This window comes from Xyrauchen texanus, chromosome 8, assembly GCF_025860055.1.
Source record: "Xyrauchen texanus isolate HMW12.3.18 chromosome 8, RBS_HiC_50CHRs, whole genome shotgun sequence".
Classification (NCBI taxonomy): domain Eukaryota; kingdom Metazoa; phylum Chordata; class Actinopteri; order Cypriniformes; family Catostomidae; genus Xyrauchen; species Xyrauchen texanus.
The window spans coordinates 31260958-31284363 of NC_068283.1; the positions used below are offsets into that span (position 1 = coordinate 31260958).

The window sequence follows — 23406 nt, forward strand, 5'->3', positions numbered from 1 at the left end:
GATAATTAATTATTTTAATACTGAATTTTTATTTTGAGGATTAGATGTGTAATACAAAAGCGATATATTACTGTGCTATTCTTTTTTACCTATCCCTGTACTTTTATTTTGACACAGAATGTGCGCTGTAGAGTTTACAAATGTTCCTCATCTGGTGAAACGCGGTTATCTCCTTTTCTATACTGTTACTGATGTTTGGTATTGCACAAATGCTTCAACCTGCAGTACTTTCACAATGCACATGTACTGCTCTAAAAGCAATAAAAAAATCCTATTAGCCACGCACCTGCACAGAACAGCGCGTCACTGGTTTATTCTGAAGTGCACACAGACCACGTTTATCTGTCTATCATGGTAAAGTGTGTAACTTTGACAATATATGTTCTACTTTCCCAGTTTGTTAATTGACAACGATATGCAAGCCATTTGTGGGTTTACCTCCCCAAAAAGTATAAACACTGAGCCTCCCAGGCACTATCAAAATATTAATGTTTATATTTTGAGCGGGCTGCAAAGCTACCGTCTTTATGCTTACTAAATACCAGCTTCCTTTCAATCCGGCAATGTTATCGGACAAGCCGAATCCTCTGCAACGCTTTGTCTAATGTGTTTGTTATAGTGGTCTTGTTCATGTCGACAGAAAATGTTTATCACCTTTTATGTAGTATTGCCAATTTGTTCATAGGGAATCAGAGTGCGCTAAAGGGCGTGATTAGTCTAGAGGAGTTGCCAATGTTTGTTTGAAAACCCACTATTTTATAATTCTGTTTGGTCCCACTAGTAGCGCATAAAATCACACACACACTTCACCTTTAATTTGCAGTTTTTAAAATCACAGATGACATATCATTTTGATTAATTGTGCAGCCCTGAAAGTTTGTGAAATAAATCTACAAATGTGCTCTCTATGAAATGTAATGGCAAGATAAAAAGCGCATTAAACTATATTGCTTTATTTTATAACGCCAGCAAAAGCATCAAGATTATATCTTGAATATTCGCCAGAACTAGTTTCCACCTACAAGCAATTTGTCCATCCCTACTGAATGCAGTCACAGCTAAATCAGAATTTTTTTGAAATACAGTTTAATATACAGTTATGTCAAATGGGATCTGAACCAATGAGATTACACTCTTTTCCAATTTTGTTTGCTTAGAACATGTTAAAAATTTTCAATCCTATTTAAAGTAAACAATGCACACTTACCACTGCGCTCTTCTCAAATAAGCCTTAATATAGGACTCATCCAGTTTAATAGCATTTGTGCAGTCCTCGATGGCCTGCTCCAGTTTGTTTAACTAAAAGACACAAGGGAAAGCGAAATGTCAAGCAATAGTGCCAATTAAAAGACAAAAATAAGATAGTGGAGACACATTTAAACCAGTTTCAGAACAGGACAAAAGTCTCTGTGGTTAAAAATAAATAAATAAATAAATGCAGAATCAAATTCTAAGATTTAGTCATTCTGATTGAATGTTAAATTTGGACCGAACACTGAGACTTAAGGTATTTAAAATGCTGACCTTGGATCCAACTGTGGCTCTGTTACAGTAGAGCTTGGCATTGGTTTTGATGTTGTTTGGGTCGATGGTCAGTGCCTCAGAGTAGAGGTCATAAGCTTCCTCATAGCTGCCATCTTTAAATGCTTTATTCCCTTCATCTTTCTTAGCCTTCAGGGCTTTAGCATTCTATAAAACAAATACAATCAGACAGTTCAGAAACAGCAGCAGCATTGTCAAGTCCAAGACAATTAAATCCAAACACTGAATAAATATTTTCAATGCAGGATAATAAGTGGCATTTATTGTGTAACTCAGACAATAAAAGCTTTATAATCCATAGCACTTACTCTGCAGGCCAAACGGGCCTTCTCATGATCGGGTGCCATCCGTAGTGCTTGAATGAAGAATTGGACAGCCTTATCAATGCAGTCTTCATAGTACAGACATAATCCCCGCACATACAGGGCATCACCATTTGTGGAGTCCATCCGCAAAATATCACTAGGGGTGCCAAGAGCGAGATATTAGGAAAAACATAATAGTGGTCGAATAACACGCATTTATTTTTCAACAGTCGACGCTGATATTGAATAAATACATTGAAAATTGTGCACTCTGAAGATGTAGGCTGTTGTTAAAAATAAATTTGTACAAAAATATAAACAATTCCCATAAAACTGCACTGCTAGTACCTGGCAACAGACTGGGCCTCTGGGTAACGTCCTAGCAGTGCCAGACACTCTGCTTTCAGCACCTTGAACCTGTGATCTGCAGACGCATACTCTAGTGCCCGATCCATACAGAACACCACCTACAGAGAATATATATCTGCATTAAACTTGTTTAGCTGCTGCTGATCTGTGTGTTTGTGTATAATGAACACACACACCATCCTGAAGTCTCGCTTCTCAAAGCTGATCTCAGCCATGCGCTCGTACTCCAGAACAGACTCAGCATTCTTCATCTGCAAGAGACACATGAGGTAAGAAATCTGAGAAACAAAACTAAATCTGCACCCTAACAGGAGCATGAAGAACCCCGTCATTCAGGGTTGTTGCATCTTTCAACCAATGAATTTCCATGACTTTTCAAGTCATCTGTGATTGACATAAGGATTTTTTAAAATAATTTTATAGAGATTACACTAACAAAAGAGCAATTTCTAGGAGAGGACAAACCTAGAAAAATTAGGACTTATGAACAGAAACTTCTGACTATTAGATTTATGCCTTTTCCAGGCCTGGGAATCACAATTTCTTTCACCTTTATTTTTTTAGCAATCAATTTCCATGATTTTTACAATCATTTACAATTAGTGGACCATTGTTTTTTAAATAATGTTAAAATAACATTAAGAACTATTTGGCTGATTCATTGGAAAGAACCAACTCAAAAGAACAACTTGAGCTCAGATCGGACAACAATATGGCTTTCAAGCAAGTTTTACTCGATACAAGAGCATGGTCTTGCTGATGAAATGTTTTAAAGCAGAACTAACAAAAATATATTAACATTCACTATAGGGCTGGGCGATTTGACATATAAAGTGTCAATCTATACAGCTTTTTCGATCATGTATCACAATGTGTAAATATCCATCTGCGCAGAGTGGGCTTATCTATCAGTGGGCAGGGCTTAATGAGAGACTTAAAAACATAAGCCCTATTCGGAAGGGACTAGTTTTCCCTAAGGAGTTTCACAGATACTTTTTGATTATGACAAGATATGACAAAACAGTTCTCTCCTCACAACCTCGGTTAAAAAATAAATAAATAAAGCCCAAATGATCTGTTCTTCAGCTAACTCAAGGGTCCCCTTAGAAATCTAATCCAGTCTGAATGTGAATGTCTGTGATTGCTGACATTTAATTTTCACAATGCGTCGCCTCATGTATTTTGACCTGCTTGAGCTACCGCTAAGATTGTGCTTATGCGCGGCAATCTTCTGCTGTAAAATCAGCTGCAATATACTCATCTTAATTTCTCTGATCAATTACGTAATGTTATAATTATATAATGCACTGATAAGTCTTGTTAATTTCAGTGTGTTTATTATAAGCAGCCACTTTTATGAACTCATGCGAAGTTTATTTTAATAAGGTTTTTAAAATAAGTCATTTATAATGCATAAATTAAATAATTTGTTATTTATAATGTAATTTGCTTGTAATATGCTTTCTCTGGAACATGCAAATGTGCGAGTCCGGCAAGATTCTCAATATATACAAGAGACCACAGAGGGGATCACTCATGCTACTCAATCATTTTGACACAGAAAAAAACATCCACAGAACGACTCCCAAACAAGTAAAAAAAAAAAAAATGAAGGAGCCCGTTATTAAAACAGGTGCAACATCTGTGGTGCAGGTTCACAAAAGCTGACACGAGCAGAAAAATATAATCTGCAAATTGTCATGATGATAATCACTTGTAATACAGCAATTTGTTTTACTTCCTCAAAATGAAGCATGCAAAAGTATATTATGAAAGCTTTTTTTTTTAAGAAGGGTGTATATAAAATGTTATTTATTTTCTTCAAGAAGTGTTTGCAGAAGGGACCTGGGTAGCTCAGCGAGTAGAGATGCTGACCATCACCCCTGGAGTAGAGAGCTTGAATCCAGGGTGTGCCGAGTGACTCCAGCCATGTCTCCCAAGCAACCAAATTGGCCCAGTTGCTAGGGAGGGTGGAATCACATGGGGTAATCTCCTCGTGGTCACTATAATGTGGTTCTCGCTCTCGGTGGGGCGTTGATGCATTATTTTGGATTGTTGTTTTTTTTTTACTTATGCATTATTTTCTTTGTTGCATTGCTTTGGAAAGATCTTTACTTTCTTGAGGAAAGTTTATAATAATAATAATATTGAACAACACATCAGAAGCAATCATTCATGGCAGCAAATTAGATATAATGTTCTAGGGCAGGGTTTCTCAATAGGCAGCCCGCAGATACAAATGTTTGGCCCACGCTAAAGGCCTGTTCACACCAATTCCATGACGATTTTGGGAGACAAACCTCTGACAAGTCTGTGAAAAATAAAATCCAAAAACTATTTCCCCCTGTACAGCAAGCGGTGGTGTTGCTGTTCAGCCAACATTTTCCCAGTCTCCTGCCCTGGCTAGCTGTAAATGCTAGATGAATGCTGTTCAGGCATTTATTTACCTAATTTGGCATAACCGTTTCATTATGTTATTTCCACGATGTTGACGCATTCTGAGGACTACATATAATCTGTGTTTTTATGCAAGTGAGATGAGTAAAAATTTCCGTTGCCTAAATATCATCACATTTATTTTTGAACATGTATTTTGCTACGAGTAAACTGACTCCCGAACCAAACTACTCTTAATCATTTCTGGACTAATTCCTGGATAATATAACACATAGTACTGTGATACATACAGATATGAACAATAGTGCACATTAAGAATAACATGTATAGTACAATATAAATACGATGCATAGGCTTAATATACCACTGGCTCACGGTCTTCACTTTTTTTTTAAATGATTGCAATTTTCCCTCGCAATACAAATAGCATTAACTATACATTAAATAATGTATATTAACTCAAAACACCATAAGCAGACTTTCAAAAACAGACCAGTTTTATGTTTTCATTACAAAGGGTTCAATTATATAACTTTTGGGGGTACCAGCTGCACCTACATCTGCGAGTCATCATTTTCTAAAATGAATATCGTCAAGAACCAGGACAGTGCACATCTTGATCATTATCTCAGGATTGCTACAGCAGAGTAAAGTCCCAACAGAGGTTGCTTCAGCCCGTCGCTGTCACTTCTCTCATTTAATGGTGAGAATGTCAATTAATACAGGTACAGTTTGACATCCACTAATCTAAGGAAGAATAATAACAATATTAATGCTACCAGGTCTAATAACTGAATTGGCAATTAGGGAAAGGGTGTTTGTAGATGAGCAGGAATGGCTGACTCGCATGGAGAATAGGGAAATCCAGATTGTTCATTAGTTGTTTTTTTGCCCTCCATTATTTCATTAATTCTTGTTTTAATCAACAGGCAAAGTTGTGTAATTTTGTTTCTCTGTATACAACCAAAATATTTATAATTGTTTGAATAAATAAAAGACAGCTAATACTGCGAAAAAGAATCAGAATATTTATGTTGCGAAAAAAAAACAAAATCACAACAATAGAAATAATAAAAATATTATTAGAAATAATAATAATAGAAGCAGCACAAACACATTCATAACATTGAGGGCAGTGGCCCTTGGATTTGTATTGTTGAATATGGCCCTTGGTGAAATCTATTTGGGGTACCCTGGTCTAGGGTATTTATGGTTACTTTACCTCCTGTTGGGCTTGGCTGTTGTCAGGTTCCAAATCTAGAATCTTCTGGAAGCAGCGGCTGGCAGCCATTGCATTGCCAAGCAACAGGTGGCACTTGCCCTCACGCATGTGACCCTGCGGAGCAGAACAATAACTGAAAGACTCGCACACAAGACACTCCTCAAAAAGTGCTGACTAAGACTTTATAACCTCATCCCTAACATCAATATTAAACAATCTCAGTTCTACAAGAGCAAGTCACAGCTGGCACCAGCCATGGGTACAGCGTTGTAACTGAGGGTGAGATTTAAAAAGATAGTGACCAGCTTTACACAAAAATAATGATGGGCCATATTCTGCAACGCATCAGGTGTAGTAATGTTTGCCACTCCCTAGAATCACATTTCACTTTTTTGATTTCCAATTGAGGAAATAAGTTGGACTCAAACTTCTGTAATCTTCACGTCAGAGCATGTACGCTAACCACCAAGCCACAGCTCTGACTACTGACACTGTGAGACGTTTAGAGAAAGGGCATCCCAAATATCTGCTCAAAACTTCAGAATGGCTTTGAAGACCAATGGCCCTTGGCATCTTACCTTCATGAAAGTATCATCTAGCCGCACGGCCTGCTGGGAGTCCTCCAATGCATCTCTGTATCGGCTCAGCATCATTAGCGTGGCCGCACGGTTGCCATAGTAACTGGCATTTTTTGGGCACAGATCTGTTAAGCGGACACAAAACAGAAGATGAAAGACATTAAGCCAGATAGATGCAAACAGAGAAAGGGCAACACTGGGAGATTCAGTAGAATATGAAGAGAGCCTTCTCATAAAAAAAGGTGGTTATTTTTGTAACAGCAGGACTGGAAAAATATCAAAAATATTTCTAAAACAAATGGATGCAATAATCTATTTCTGTGATTATGTTATAGCCTTCAAGTAAAATGAGTGGGCAAAAGAGAAATGGTGCTTATGAGAGAACATTTCCTCCAATGAGTCTAATCTTAGGGTGTATATATTTCAGAAGTGTAGAAACTAGGGATATACGCGAGCAATCAACTAATCGAGTAATCGTTCTGATTTTCTTTCGCATTTGCCTGCCATGAGGGGCGCTGAATTATACTGTACTTTCCCTCTGAAACCCTTGCCACATCTTGCAGTTGTAATCAAGTCCACTGGGTGACGCTGGTGGATGTCTGTCACCAAGGTGTTGCTTGAGAAGTAACTATGACGGCGTATTTGGCCATGAATAAAGTTAAGTGTGGCAATATTTGTAACATACTATGCTTTTCTTGTAGTACATAAATAATATGCATTAATATACCCTTTTTTAATGATTGCATAACAAAATATAAAATTAAATGTACGTCATACTAGTAATTTTTAACCTATGAGTAATTCATTGTTTTTAGTGGGAAAGAGTATTCGACTACAAAATTACTTCTTGCCCATCCCTAGTAGAAACAAATCAGAACCTTGAAGGAAATGCAAAAGATCCCTAGAATGACAGAGATGGAGAGAACATTAGATATGCAGATGGCGAGGCAGTGGAGAGAATGGCAAAAATGAGATAGAAAGCCTAGTTTTAGTTTAGACTTTTAAAGGTTTCTTACCGATGGCCTTGGTGTATGAGTTGAACGCTTCAGCATAGTCCTTTTTGACGTAAAAGGCATTTCCCTGCTCTTTGAAGCCTTCAGCTTCCCTAAAGATTCAAAACAAACAAATATTACAATATACGACTAGATTCAGAAGATCATATCAAATGAGCAAGTTTACATGCACACCAGTACACTGACAATTAAAAACAATCTGCTTCTTAAAAGAAATCTGACAAAGAAATCTGCATTTACATAACATCTGAAATAATCTTATTTTCCACTTTTGACGGATAAAATAATCCACAATAAGCTGTTGAGGAATTTCCGATATTTACTGAATGTTGCTAAAACACAAGCAGTTTGGCTTTCTCAGGCTGCAAATCCACTGGGGCGGATGAAATCCACTCCAAAAGGCGCTCGCAGCGCTAGGAGAGAGCTTGCTCCGCACCGCTGCCAATCCTACGATCCACTTTGCGAGCATGACACTCGGCTTTCATAGGAATGAATTGAAAACGCTCTCAGCTTCGCTCAACACGCCAGTGGTAACGTAGGGTCAGACTGGATGAACTTGCTAATGCTAACTGCCTTGCTAACGATTAGGCTTGATTCCATCCGCACCGCAAGACTTCATGACAACGGTTGCGCCCTCATCGTCTCTAGTGAAAAGCACGACAGAACAACAGTGATGTGGACAACAGCTGATCTTTCTGCGCTGTAATCTTGAATATTCTTCTCCAGCAGCAAACATGCATCATTTCTGCCCTGTCCCGCTCCACACGCATTTCCTCTTTTCCCTGCATGTGTGTAGACATGAAGCGCCACATGAGGTAAAGTGGTTTCAAAGCACCCTTAAGACCATAACGTTTTTCCCTTCGACATGTATCTTTATTAATCAGCATGTTACGAGCCTTTAATAATAAACAAATCGATTTCTGTTCTAATTTTGTGAAAAGATGTCTGGAATGGATAAGGAAAGACACAAATTACTAGTTGGTAGACTAGTCTCACTTTAATGAAAATATACAAATGTTTTCCAAATATTCTCTCGGGACACCCCTGAACCAAAATTCAGCATCATTCCACAGTCACAAGGGCTTCTATGCCGCATACTTGGGTATCTGAATCTAAAGAAATATAAAAAATATTTCATTTTAAATGTAAATATTCCAACAAATACAAGACTGCTGTCACTATGCTACAGAAGAAACAGATGATCTTTTAACATTAATTTTCAATTGACAAACGGTAAAAGATGGCCATCTCTGGACCCCCTGTGCAGATTTGTAGAGACTATTTTGACTGTTTAGAATAAATTCTCTTCTTTTCTTCCGTCAACTTTGAAATAAAAAAAAAAGTGCAATGTGTAAATGTATATCGTGATAAATATCGATATCGAACAATATGAAAAACATATTGCGACAACTTTACAAAACGGATTGAGAGATAATCAGGCATCAAAGTATTTAAAGATCAACATAAGCAACAGCAATGTAATTTCCCTGTGACACTTGTGTAAATAACAAAAATTGGATGCGAGAAATTTTTTTTCTCAGTTGCTTCGTTTTATTTCCAGATATTACAGAATTGTTGCCATTTGTTTCCTTCACTTTCTATCGAGAGCTGCAGCAGAATAGAGCTGCAATAGTGGGGTTTCCCTCTTAAGTCAAACTCTAGGATTTCCCAATGAAGGAGAGCATATGCAAATTAAAGGGACAGTCAATATTTTACATTTGTGTATATAAATGGGTTTAGTTTATAGTGTGTGATTTTCCCACTGTACTTCCAGAAATGTTGAGATCTTTCCACTGTGTTGACATGTTGAGCTCTATCCTACGACATTTGTGATCCTGGTCTGTTCTTGTGTTTACATGGGCCACGATAAGCTGTGTTCTCCGAGAAAAACCTAGGTGTGTTAAACTGCTTTCTCTATATCTTTTAAACAACAAATAAATCAACGTTCTAGTTTACATGTCATTTCAGAATGGCGATTTCTACAAAAACCCTGGAATAAACAGTTTTCTTAAGTGCATGTAAACATGATCAGTGAAGTGTCCCAGTGCTGTTACACTAAATATTAGCCCTCTTGGAATGCTCCTCCAAAAACCAGAAATAACTGTTGTACAATGAAAAAACAACAACATAATATCCAATCAAAATATCATTGTATCATCCGAAGATCCAACAGCTGCTAACAGCATGAGCCACACAACACAAAGCTGTACTCTGCACGTGGTTAAAAAGCAATCAAAGCCGGAGTTGGATAATTATGATATGGGGTGTAAAGTAATGAATTACAAATACTCACCTTACTGAAAGTAATTTTTCCCAAAAATGGTACTTTATTTTTTTTTTATACTCTTACTTGAGTCCATTAAGTGCCGTAACTGCACTTTTACTAAGCTATATTCCCTCCATCTGTATTCGCTACTTCCCTGTCCATGAACGTGATTGGCTAGGAGAGCTGTTCAACACCTGAAAGGGCTTTTCGCAGTTAAAAAGCTAAATTGCTTGATTGTGTCATGTAAGTTTAGCTTGCTCAAGCCAGTTGTGATACCATCATTAATTCTGCGTCTAATCTGAAGAAACTTGATCTGAATAAGCTATTCTTTAACTCAGAGTATTTATTTTTTTAGGACTGGTACTTTTATTCTACTCGCACTGCATTTTTTGCGAACAGTGCTTTCACTGGAGTATGATTTTTCAGTACTCTTTCTACCCCTGATTATGATTCTTATTTATTAAGATGGCCTCAATTGGGATAAGACTTGCCAGTGTTATTGACGTTGCCATCTTATACATTTACTTTAGTCATTCTCACTATGGTTACAGCTGTTAGACAACAATTGTAACTTCGGTTGTTCGTTTATACAGACAGAATTTGAGCCGCTACTGTAAACTGTTGTATGAACAGAACATTTCAAGATTCACACCTGTTAAGTACATATGGTTGTCAATCCAAAACACTGACTGTGTGAACGTAGCCCATGCATGTGCATAGTTTATCATTACAGTGCATTCAGAAAGTATTCAGACTAGGGCTGCACGATTTGGGGGAAATGTAATTGCGATTATTGAGGTTAATATTGCGATATGCGATTGTGATAATAAATAAATGGAATCATGAGTCAACTTGCTTGGTTATCAAGGAAAATGCACAAATAGATTACTGATAATGCTGAAATGTGTATTTCTCAACTCAAACATACAAACTAGCAACAACAAAAACTACAAAATGCACAGTGTTTTCAAATATTCATTTTACAAAATTAAAATCTTTGGATAACTGCAAACTTGTCATTTTCTCATTATTACACCGAAATAAACTAGAACAATAAATAAGAACAAACAAATTTTCACAAAAATAAGATTGTCCAAACAAACAGGGCCATTTAAGCAGGATGTAACATGTACTTTGTATAAACTCTTTTGAAAAGGAAACTGGATAAACAGTGCCTCCGGAAAGTATTCAGAGTGCTTCACTTATTCCACATTTTGTTATGTTACAGCCTTATTCCAAAATAGATTAAATTCATAATTTTCCAAAAATTCTACAAACAATACCCTATGACGACAACATGAAAGAAGTTTGGCCCCAATTACAGCCTCAAGTCTTTTGGAGTATAATGCTACAAGCTTGGCACACCTATTTTTGGGCGGTTTCTCCCATTCTTCTTTGCATTACCTCTCAAGCTCCATCAGGTTGGATGAGGAGTGTCGGTGCACAGCCATTTTCAGATCTCCAGAGATGTTCAATCGGGTTCAAGTCTGGGCTCTGGCTGGGCCACTCAAGGACATTCACATAGTTGTCCCGTAGCCACTCCTTTGTTATCTTAGCTGTGTGCTTAGGGTCGTTGTCCTGTTGGAAGATGAACCTTCATCCCAGTCTGAGGTCCAGAGCGCTTTCATCATGAGCGCAGAGCAGGTTTTCATCAAGGATGTCTCTGTACATTGCTGCATTCATCTTTCCCTCAATCCTGACTAGTCTCCCAGTTCCTGCTGCTGAAATACATCCCCACAGCATGATGCAGCCACCACCCTGCTTCACTCTAAGGATGGTATTGGCCAGGTGATGAGCGGTGCCTGGTTTCCTCCAGACATGGCGCTTGCTATTCAGGCCAAAGAGTTCAATCTTTGTTTCATCAGACCAGAGAATTTTGTTTCTCATGGTCAGAGTCCTTCAGGTGCCTCTTGGCAAACTCCAGACGGGCTGTCATGTGCCTTTTACTGAGTGGCGGCTTCCGTCTGGCCACTCCACCATACAGGCCTGATTGGTAGAGTGCTGCAGAGATGGTTGTGCTTCTGGAAAGTTCTCCTCTCTCCACAGAGAAACACTGGAGCTCTGTCAGAGTGACCATCGGGTTCTTGGTCACCTCCCTGACTAAGGCCCTTCGCCCCCGATGGCTCAGTTTGGCCAGGCGTCCAGCTCTAGGAAGAGTCCTGGTGGTTCCAATCTTCTTTTGGCATCATCCTTTTCCAATTAAGGATGGAGGCCACTGTGCTCATTGGAACCTTCAATGCTGCAGACATTTTTCTGTACCCTTCCCCAGATCTGTGCCTCGATACAATTCTGTCTCGGAGGTCTACAGACAATTCCTTGGACTTCATGGCTCGGTTTGTGCTCTGACATGCACTGTTAACTGTGGGACCTTATATAGACAGGTGTGTGCCTTTCCAAATCATGTCCAATCAACTGAATTTACCAAATGTGGACTCCAATCAAGTTGTAGAAACATCTCAAGTATGATCAGTGGAAACACGATGCACCGGAGCTCAATTCTGAGTGTCATGGCAAAGGCTGTGAATACTTATGTACATGTGATTTTTCATTTTTTGTAAATTTGCAAAGATTTCAAACAAACTTCTTTCACGTTGTCATTATGGGGTATTGTTTGTAGAATTTTGAGGAAAATTATGAATTTAATCCATTTTGGAATAAGGCTGTAACATAACAAAATGTGAAAAAAGTGAAGCGTTGTGATTAATTTCCGGATGCACTGTAAAAGTGTGGTTCCCTCGATCAAACCACTAAAAATGTAATTGTTTTTTTAAATAACCAACTGGTATTTCCAAATTCTCTTTCTAAAATGTTCTACTTATCGCTGGTACCTCTTGTCCAGTGTGTGCATCATTTTCTGAAATCCCTAACGTTGCATCGTGTCTCTTGCCAAGCAGTGCTTTATGGAGTCAGTGATTTCTTTATATCTCCGTGAAGACTTGTCATATGGAGTGACACTCGCAAACACATCTGTAATTGTGGTTTGTTTGGCTTACAGGTTGTTGTTTCGGTAGTCTCTTTACTAATCTTTCACCGTCATGAATTCATCATCCTTTTCTCTGTGCTGTTTCAGGTGCTGATATAAATTTGTCGTGATGTAGCAAATTTCATTTTGCACAGTACCTCTCTCTGCTCAGCGTCGGTTATCTTAAAGACACCATATAACCAGGGTTTTTCCTGGCTCAAAAGGAGGCGGTACCGTACTGCTAAAAAAAAAGTGACTTTAAAAACACGTAAACGTTGGCTTAGAGTTAATACACTACTAATGACCTGGCAACTGAATACTAGTGTTAAATTTGTCAGCGGTTTTTTTATTTAGTCTTAACTAAAAGGACATTTGACAGGATTTTTATCATGTTCGGTCAACCTTATCCTAGTTTTATTTTAGTTGACAAAGTCTGGGCTTTTTAGTCAATGAAAACATTTTAGCCATAAGAGTATTATTGATAAGCATTTGTCAATCTAGTCTATCCAAAACCAATAATAATAAAAAAAAAAAAAAAAAAAATATATATATATACACACACACACACACACACACACATACACACTCACCTAAAGGATTATTAAGAACACCTGTTCAATTTCTCATTAATGCAATTATCTAATCAACCAATCACATGGCAGTTGCTTCAATGCATTTAGGGGTGTGGTCCTGGTCAAGACAATCTCCTGAACTCCAAACTGAATGTCAGAATGGGAAAGAAACGTGATTTAAGCAATTCTGAGCGTGGCATGGTTGTTTGTGCCAGACGGGCCGGTCTGAGTATTTCACAATCTGCTCAGTTACTGGGATTTTCACGCACAACCATTTCTAGGGTTTACAAAGAATGGTGTGAAAAGGGAAAAACATCCAGTATGCGGCAGTCCTGTGGGCGAAAATGCCTTGTTGATGCTAGAGGTCAGAGGAGACTGGGCCGACTGATTCAAGCTGATAGAAGAGCAACTTTGCCTGAAATAACCACTCGTTACAACCGAGGTATGCAGCAAAGCATTTGTGAAGCCACAACACGCACAACCTTGAGGCGGATGGGCTACAACAGCAGAAGACCCCACCGGGTACCACTCATCTCCACTACAAATAGGAAAAAGAGGCTACAATTTGCAAGAGCTCACCAAAATTGGACAGTTGAAGACTGGAAAAATGTTGCCTGGTCTGATGAGTCTCGATTTCTGTTGAGACATTCAGATGGTAGAGTCAGAATTTGGCGTAAACAGAATGAGAACATGGATCCATCATGCCTTGTTACCACTGTGCAGGCTGGTGGTGGTCGTGTAATGGTGGTGTAATGGTGTGGGGGATGTTTTCTTGGCACACTTTAGGCTCCTTAGTGCCAACTGGGCATCGTTTAAATGCCACGGCCTACCTGAGCATTGTTTCTGACTATGTCCATCCCTTTATGGCCACCATGTACCCATCCTCTGATGGCTACTTCCAGCAGGATAATGCACCATGTCACAAAGCTCGAATCATTTCAAATTGGTTTCTTGAACATGACAATGAGTTCACTGTACTAAAATGGCCCCCACAGTCACCAGATCTCAACCCAATAGAGCATCTTTGGGATGTGGTGGAACAGGAGCTTCGTGCCCTGGATGTGCATCCCACAAATCTCCATCAACTGCAAGATGCTATCCTATCAATATGGGCCAACATTTCTAAAGAATGCTTTCAGCACCTTGTTGAATCAATGCCACGTAGAATTAAGGCAGTTCTGAAGGCTAAAGGGGATCAAACACAGTATTAGTATGGTGTTCCTAATAATCCTTTGAGTAATATATATATATATATATATATATATATATATATATAGTAAAATAGCTCAAGGATGGGCAAGGAGGAGGCGAGAACCGGCTTGTCAATATAAATGATAATTTAATGAAAACTTAAACCAAAACACATAAACACACACGACGGACATGCCCATAATTCTCTCTCTCGAACCATCGTCACCGGCCGCCTTTATCCTCACGGCTACTCATCAGGCCGATTAGGGGACCGGGCGCTGATATTCTGATCGGCCGCGCCCCTCCGCTCCACACTCCTCCCGGCGTTATCTCAGGCCGGGTGCCACCGGCATGACGTACACCCCCATCCCTGGGGCGGGTGTTTCTTGCGTCCCGCGTGGTCATCCCCGCCTTCCTCACCCTGGGAGGAGAGGAGGGAGAAAAAACAAACAAACAACAAAATAGGCAAGGGAAAAGGCCAACACGGTGCGAAAGGGAGAGAGAGAGGAGAGAGAAAAAACTCACTCACCGGTTCTCCGATGTACCGTCAGCGTGGTCCTCGAACACTCCTCCACACTCAGGCGGACGACAGCCGCTCCAACCCCGGGCAAACCGGTGACACCTTCGACCCCAGCGGGCAGAACGCGCCTCCGCTTTTCTGGCGGCAAATGGGGACACTCCTCCGCCCCTGGCAGCGGCTCTACCAGCTCCGGCGGTCGGAGAGATTATTCCCTCCTCCCTCGCGGACGGCTGTCTCCCTCGACCCCTCCGCGTCTTGGGGACGGCAGGGCACTCCTCCGCCCGGCAGCGGCTCCTCGCTCCAGGCAGTCGGGTTATCCAGTCCCCATTTGCCACGCGGACGACGGCCGTTCCCGCATCCGGCGGTCGGGCTACTCCGTCACCCGGAAGATAGCAGCGGCGCTCCCAGGGTGGGCGGCAGTGTCGAGGACTCTGCGACGGCCATCCCTCCTCCTTCCGGCTTTCGGCACCAATGTAAAATAGCTCAAGGATGGGCAAGGAGGAGGCGAGAACCGGCTTGTCAATATAAATGATAATTTAATGAAAACTTAAACCAAAACACATAAACAAACACACACGACGGACATGCCCATAATTCTCTCTCTCTCGAACCATCGTCACCGCCGCCTTTATCCCTCAGCGCCTCATCAGGCCGATTGGGGACCGGTAGCGATATTCTGATCCCCTCCACTCCATACATATATATATATATATATATATATATATATATATATTAGGGCTGTCAACGAATATTCTAAATTGAATATATATTCGAATAGTTTTAAAAACAGAAATTCGAAGGTGAAAATTAATATTCGAATGTGGAAAAAACGCGCCCGTGTAGCAGATGTGCGGCTGTCTGCTTTGCGAGTGGGCGTGCTGCCTGAGGGGTCTTTGTTGTCACATTTCCGGAATTGTGTGCCTCATTTTATTTAACGTTAAACAGAAACATGACTAAAATGTAAGGCTACTGTACTGACTGAATAGATGTTGCATGAATAAGGTAGGTTAGATACAGCAGTTTCATGCACTGCAGGCTTCCACTGGTTTGATTATTTACCGTTTCATGTCAAGGAAAAGTTCCATGTTTACCACAGCACAGCTCGCTCGGAGCGTTCAATGTCGGTTCTATATACTGTAAAACTTCAATTAATGTTAATAATTTGTTTTAATCACTGAATGAAGCCTGCTATATTTGGGACAAGAGTCGCGACCTTATATTGCTTGCACAAAACTCTTGATCAGCACTCAACATTTGTTTATTGTTGTTGTTCTTTTAAACCGTTATGCGCAGAGAGCGTGAGGGCGAGAGAGAGAGAAAGAGTGCCTGCGCGTGCGTAGCGAGAGTGAGGTCTTGGCCATTAGTTGATTTACTTGTTTTTGTGTAGGTAATACGTTGTCAAATATGTTTAAACTTAAATAAACTACCTATACAAATAGTTATGTCTCTTTGTATTAATTTGTCCTGTTATTGACGTAATGCGCGTCATTGACCAAATGCGCAACCAGATATTCGAATAGTTCGAATATATGTGTTTTTTTTAGAGGGAATATTCGAATGTCATTTTTGAGCAATTTTGACAGCCCTAATATATATATATATATATTACACATACATACACACACACATATATACACACACATTTTATTGTTGTTGTTATTTTAGCTTTATTTTTCACATAAGATTGATCTTATCATGATGATGACGTTGCGAGCTGCAGACAGCGGGGGTGAGAGACGAGCGTCTCAGTGTTAGTGTGCACAATCAGCCAGAGGAACTTTAAATCTCTCCCGGTCTCGACTCCCGCTCAGATTGGGTCTCTTCCGCGACTGGTTGAAGTGTGGCATAATGTGAAATTTATCACAAGTTGCTGTTTTTCTTGTATTTTTGAGTGTTGTCAATCTCTAAGGAGAAAATTATATAAGTAGTATTTAGTTACTGACTAAATTACTGTGTATGACTTGCAGCCATATTAAAATATGTTTTATAAGTAGTAACGTTAAGTTTACATTCTTTTGCATAACGCGCTATAACTGTACTGTAATTTTAAGAGTTTAACGCACATCTCACAGACTTGCACAGGTATTGCTGTTCATTTACTAACGAGAGAGATGTCTCGGTTTTTTAAGCGCTTCCATTCTATTTGTAATAAATATTTATTTTTTTTTACTTTTTAAACTGACTGTAAAGAACAGAAAGGATATTAAATGTCACATTATTGAATGAAAGTGGAGTGCGGGATCTCATCTTTGGAATTACAGTTTTACATGGAAGAAATGGTCTGTTTTAATCTCAAACACTTTAACAAAACAAGGTGATTTTCCAGGTATTCCACCACTTACATTTTTAAGAGCTAAATTCAAGCACTTGATCGATCACTGAATTCTGTGGTCAAATATTTCTGTTAAATGCCCACTAAACTGTATAAATGACCTAGGCAATGGATCTCCTACATAGCTGTGCAACTTTCCGGTCTCGCATATCACTCAGCAGTCTCTTCTCACATAAAACGATTTCACCTAAAATAAGTCAATTTATTAAGTAGCTGTGTAATAAGCAGTACAATGCCAGTCATTATTACAAAATAAAGCTGTTTAGGGTGAAACAGACTTCAGGTGACCGGACCACCCTTTCAGTTTTAATTTTGCCTTAATGACTCCCTTTCTTAAATTTATTAGGATAATAATGATTGTTGCCAAAGCATCCCTCGTGTTTGGCAAATAATCTCTGAGCAAAGTAGAAGGAAGCTTCAGAGAGCATGACACTTGCCTCTGAATCTTGAATGATTCTTTGCTTATTCTTGATTTATCATTAACTTGATTACAGGTCACACTGCCCAAAATGACATCATGTTTGATTTGCATTTACAAAAGACTGAGTATACTACCTTTAACACATGAGACATGCAAAACATGGCATTACTCATCCAGTCACAAATGCAAGTTAGCATGACATTTGTCTAATGAAAACCTGCTTAAATATCACTTGGCTGGCATTACCAAGAGATGCCTTTTATCTCTGGATTATTCTCTGTGTTTTAACACCACCACTAATACGGAGTCAACAGCTGTGTCCCCCTAACCTAGGCCCTCCACAGAAAGCCCAATGGAGAGCTAAAGTAAGAGAGGTGTTTGCTCTATGCCACCCCTGTGGTTATGCAAATAACATGTTTTACTCTGACCTACAATATGATGTCAGGTTCACACCCTCCAGCTCATCCCTAAACCATGTAAGTGCTTCTGCCAGGCAATGGTGTAAGAAATGTGTGAATCACAGGTACAGCAGGCACATACTCCTGGACACGTAGTAGGTGTTTTCTATTGGTTATTGTACTGATTAAGTCTAAAAAAAAAAAAAAAACACATTTACAATATGTGGATAAAAGAAACTAAACCCATCAAATATAGCAGCCATCTACTTGAACAAACTTGGTGTAAAGTTTTGCATAAATGTTCAAATGCTCACTGTTTCAAAAGTAAAGCCACAAGACGTAAACAATATGCACGTTAACATTTTAGTGATAAAAATCACATACTAAACTTTTCTGTATAGAAGTATCCAATTTTACAACTATGTTGCCAAGAATACACAATGTGGTAAATGCTAAAACGACGTAAACCTTCTAAAAATTGGCCCCATTTTGACATCTTTTGTCCTGTGTTTTAACGAGCAAAGAATTGTCCAGTATCGTGTCATATATTGAAGCATAAATGGGTCGGACTTCAAGACACGTATTGAAGCGCCCAAAATGCTCAAGCATCCCGTATTCACGTGAGAAGTTCAAGACCTTATCGCGGTAGCTTACCAGATATGCCAGAAAATGAAGCTAGCTAAAACTAAGATAAACACAAAGTTGTGATACATGGTGCGGACAGTCAATCATGAAGATCAGATTCCGATCGGATGAAAATAACAAAACACAAGTAACTGGATTTGGATTGACGGTCTGAAGATAGCTTGTGTCACATTAGCAAAAATCTTCTTTTAATCAGATTTCAAACCACCTATGAATGTGTTTTGGACCAGGCTTGTAAAACTCTGATTTTGTGTGTTTTTGCCCTGTTCAGACTACAAAAGCCTTAACAAATTTAAAAGGTATAGTTCACCCCAAAAAAATATTTTAATTTACTCTCATGCCATTCCAGATGTGTAAGACTTTAGAAGAATATCGCAGTTCTAAAGGTCTATGCAATGCAAGTGAATGGTGGCCAGACCTTTGAAGATCCAAAAAGGAGATATAGTCAGCATAAAGGTAATCCATAAGACTCAAGTGGTTTAATCCATGTTTTCTGAAGCGATCCAATTGGTTTTGGGTGGGAACAGACTAAGGGTCGACTGATATATCGCCGAGGCCAAAACATCAGCCAATATTCTGAATCATTTAATAATTGGCAGCAGCCGATGTTTTCCTGTTTGGAGGATTTGTTTTTTTGAGGGCGCCAAAAATAACAAAAGTAACCGACATGTAAATGACCAGTCGCAGTTCGTTTTGTTCTTACGTGCCATCACGTTACTTACAATAAGACCGGTGTGCAACACAATGTAATTTAAAGGGTCCGCATATCAGAGCTGCAGCAGACATGTTTGAGCTCATAATGTTAATGTTCTCACCTGTTTCATTCTCTCCCTCTCCTCAACAATTCCCTGTAACATTTAACTGTCTTGTCTAATGATAAAAGGAAAATATCAATAAAACTAATAGCATATACCTTCTTCAAATAAGCGCATATATCGTTTAAACAGATGTGATAAACCTCACAACTTGAGCAGATCCAGCGGAGCACTCATCTAGCTTCCTCTGAAGCACATATTTTTTCAGCCTCTCCTCAACAGGTCCCTGTAACTTTTCTAATGATTAAAAGCAAATATCACTAAAACTATTATATACCATCAGCAAATATACAGATATGCAGATACTGTAGTAATTCACAGACCTCACGGAACCAGCGTTCTCTTCCCGTCGAGCACTTATATAATATCTTCCTCTGAAGCATGTATTCTTATCCAGAACCAAAACATCAGAATCGGGAATAAAAGTTCCTCCGATTCACATATCATGACAATCACTCCGTGACAATCCAAGCAGGTGACCCAGGCTGTTTAAAATGTCAGGAGATTGCTGCTCCTCGCACTGGATCCCCACGAGCAACTTCAAAGTAGAAGCACTTCATGTGTGCAATAAGTAAATTGTCTTCTGCACTGCATGTACAATTGGTTTGATTTGGTATTTTGTTTAGAAAATGTGATTGTTAATGCGCACATGCCATCCAAGCTCAGTTACACTTCCTAGTGCTTGATGATGTATGCGCAGAACGCTAGATGGAGCTACAGGTAGTATAATTAAAAATGTACCAAATTAAACTAACTGGATCACTATTGAATCAATTCAGAAGACATTGATTTAACCACTAAATTTTGATGCCTTTGTGCTTTTTGGAGCTTCAAAGTTGCGGCCACCATTTACTTGAATTGAACGAGCCAACAGGGGTGAGATTTTCTCCCAAAAAATCTTTGTTGGTTTTCGGCAGAAGAAATAAATTCATGCACATATTGACTTAGATGGCATGAGGGTGAGTAAATGATGAGAATTATCATTTTTGGGTGAACTGTCCCTTAAAATAGCACATGTGTAGTATTTAAAGTTCACTAGGAACATCAGGTTTCTACTCTAACATTACAGCAGTGTGACTCTGACAGGCAACACTGACTAAACTTGACAAGGGGAAAGTTATGTCAGAAACACGTCTGACTTTCTCGAGCGTCCGGTTACAGTTCGGCAACAGCTCGCTGCTTGTCAACGTGAATTCACACTTGACGTCATGCATCCGCCCGCCCACAGAAACTTTATACGAACAGAAACTTCCAGAAATTCACGGCTCATTTCTAGTTAAATTATCCGTATGGAATCACTTTAATTAAACGGGAGTCCCTTGACACCAATGACAACTAAATGTTTCTATTGTTTTAAATAGCTTGTGATGAACTTGATCATACAGTGCAATTGCTGTAACATTTATGGACTTGAATCAGAAAGTACATACAGTACAAGACATGCGTTTTTCAAAGCACATTGTACCGGCAAGTTTTAGCAGTAGTGGCCCCAAAAGACGCAATCAGCAATGAAAAGATAATTTCCCCCTATGGAGTCTCAATGTGAGTTGAGAACACGTGCCGTGTTTGTTTTATTGTAGGCACAGATGAAGTGCCTCGATCGAAACACTTGGTATTGTTTCTAATGTCCCACAATGCATAATCAATGCAAAACTGGGTGATTTAGTTGTCATGCATATGTGTATAAGCAAAGCCTCCTGAGAGAGCCACATTGTTCGCTTAAAGAGCACCGATGTCACGTTGCCTTCAACCTAATTCTCAATCTCAAACTGTGCAACAGAGTACAGCACAGCTGTCGGGAACAATGTAATGTTTGACACCTTCGAACATCAATTCAAACGGTCAACGCTAATTTAGGATACATACGAATTCAACCACGTTAATCGACAGGCACCCCAACAGTCAAAGCGGCTGCTGGCACACTAGGCCATCGACACCCCTTGATTTTCAAGTATGCGGCAATCACGATCTCGTGGTCCTTATGTACTGCTTATAGACAGAATTGAGCTTCCCTGAAACCCCATTACCCTACGTAGGGACCACTCTGCATACTATTAAAGTGCTCGCTCTGTTCGGTTACCTCTCTAACTCCTCGTCGCTGGTAAGGTCCATCTCTGGATCTACGGACGAGTCGAAGTCAATAGTCGCCATTTTGCTGTTGAGAGGCGGAGGATGAAGCGGGACACGTGAGCTTTTCACACTGGCTTCAGCTCCGCCTTCCGCAGCCGCGCGCAAGATGCCCATAGTAGGTCAACGGATGCAAGACCCTACGAGAGATCTTCAATACAAAAAATAATACCTTACAATTATACATTTATGAGAGCCTACTTTGAAGACTATTTGTGTTTTTGTCTTCATTTTTCTTTTAATTGTGGCCAGAACTTTTTTGTGAAGCTCATAAAAGCGCATAAAGGCAGCATAAAAGTAATCCATACGACTCCAGTGGTTAAATCCATGTCTTCAGTAGTGATATGATGATATATGGGTGAGAAACAGATCCATATTTAAGTCCTTTTTTACTATCAAGTTACACTTTCATTTCCACATTCTTCTTCTTTTATTTTTGGTTATTCACATTCTTAATGTGTATCGCCACCTACTGGTCAGGGAGGAGATTTAATAGTAAAAAAGGACTTAAATATTGATCTGTTTCTCACATATTGCTTCTGATGATATGGATTAAAAGACTGGAGTCATATGGATTACTTTTATGCTGCCATTATGTGCTTTTTGGACCTTCAAATTCTGGCAACCATTAACTTGCATTGAAAGAATCAACAGAGCTGAAATATTCTTCTAAAAATATTTGCTAAGAATTTTCCTTTTCATTTTATTTTTGCAGGTTGTTCAGTTTACTTAATTAAAATGAACTAAATTAACTCAATTCTAGAACTTTTGACCTCAATTTGATTTCATTACATTCCATCCAATCAAATTAGTTAAAATGTAAGTTTAATTAATCCATTTAAGTTGGGACTTAAAAAATGCTTTTTGTAGAATGAATAAAGCTGGCCAGGGTATTTCCAGTTCCCAGCTTGCTTTGCAAGGTGCTGGATGGTGTGAACAAATGTTAAAATTAAGTGTTATTTTATGCATGTTTGAGGAAGATAAGAATAGGAGGAGATTTGTTAATGTTTAATGTTCTAATCTATTGGTATTTAAAAAGATTTTTCTGTTAGGCAGGAGCTTTGAGGTTTGTGGTGAATATCAGCTTTTGTGCTAAGCATAAGGACGACATTCACTTTCTTGTGAGTTTTGATTCAAGGACTGGCCTGCTAAGCTCCATAAGCAGCTGTTATCAATTTGACAGTACAATCATTCCACTATCCTTACACTTGCTTACCTGGCATGTACTATTAATATTCAAAATAAATTAAAATTAAAATAAACATTGTTAAATTGAGTTTGATGAATGTAACAAAACTTCGTTAAAACTACTAAAGTACATTGAATTAACCTAATTTACCTAAATTATGTTGGCTCAATACAAATAATTTAATTTGAATGAACTAAATTCAAAAAAGTTTTTTCAATATTTGATGGTCTTCTCTCAGTTCTGTAGAGGTTGAAAAAGTTGGGTTTCCCATACATAGGAAAGTGAAATATTGTGTAAATAGAAAATACTGTAAGAAATATCTGTAACCAACGTACCTGTTCTCAGTTCAAAATATCTTAATTATTCTAGCAACAGTATAACAATTTAGATGTGGCAGCACTTCCCTAAAGCTCATACCATAGTTGATGACACTATCTTTCCCAGTAACTCTTACTGTATCTTATTTGATATATTTCTTTGTCTTCCTCTACCTCCTTGTGCTCTTTGTTGTTCCATGTTTTATATATTTGAGACAGTAAAGT

General features: G+C 39.0%; 1 protein-coding gene across 2 annotated transcripts in view; it reads right to left on the reverse strand.

Annotated features, from left to right (window-relative positions):
• The window catches only part of LOC127647407 (dnaJ homolog subfamily C member 7-like), a 35247-nt gene extending 13455 nt beyond the window's left edge, over nucleotides 1-21792 (reverse strand). Inside the window, exons 1-9 of one of the 2 annotated variants that reach the window (XM_052131621.1) lie at nucleotides 21629-21792; nucleotides 7430-7518; nucleotides 6414-6538; nucleotides 5836-5949; nucleotides 2393-2467; nucleotides 2196-2314; nucleotides 1851-2004; nucleotides 1525-1689; nucleotides 1208-1299 (exon numbers count right to left, since the gene is read on the reverse strand). In XM_052131621.1, the coding sequence (XP_051987581.1) occupies nucleotides 1208-1299; nucleotides 1525-1689; nucleotides 1851-2004; nucleotides 2196-2314; nucleotides 2393-2467; nucleotides 5836-5949; nucleotides 6414-6538; nucleotides 7430-7518; nucleotides 21629-21792 (1097 nt within the window). The remainder of the gene's footprint in view (nucleotides 1-1207; nucleotides 1300-1524; nucleotides 1690-1850; nucleotides 2005-2195; nucleotides 2315-2392; nucleotides 2468-5835; nucleotides 5950-6413; nucleotides 6539-7429; nucleotides 7519-21628) is intronic. The other variant, XM_052131622.1, reaches the window with a different exon arrangement.
• Between the last annotated feature and the right edge of the window lie 1614 nt (nucleotides 21793-23406).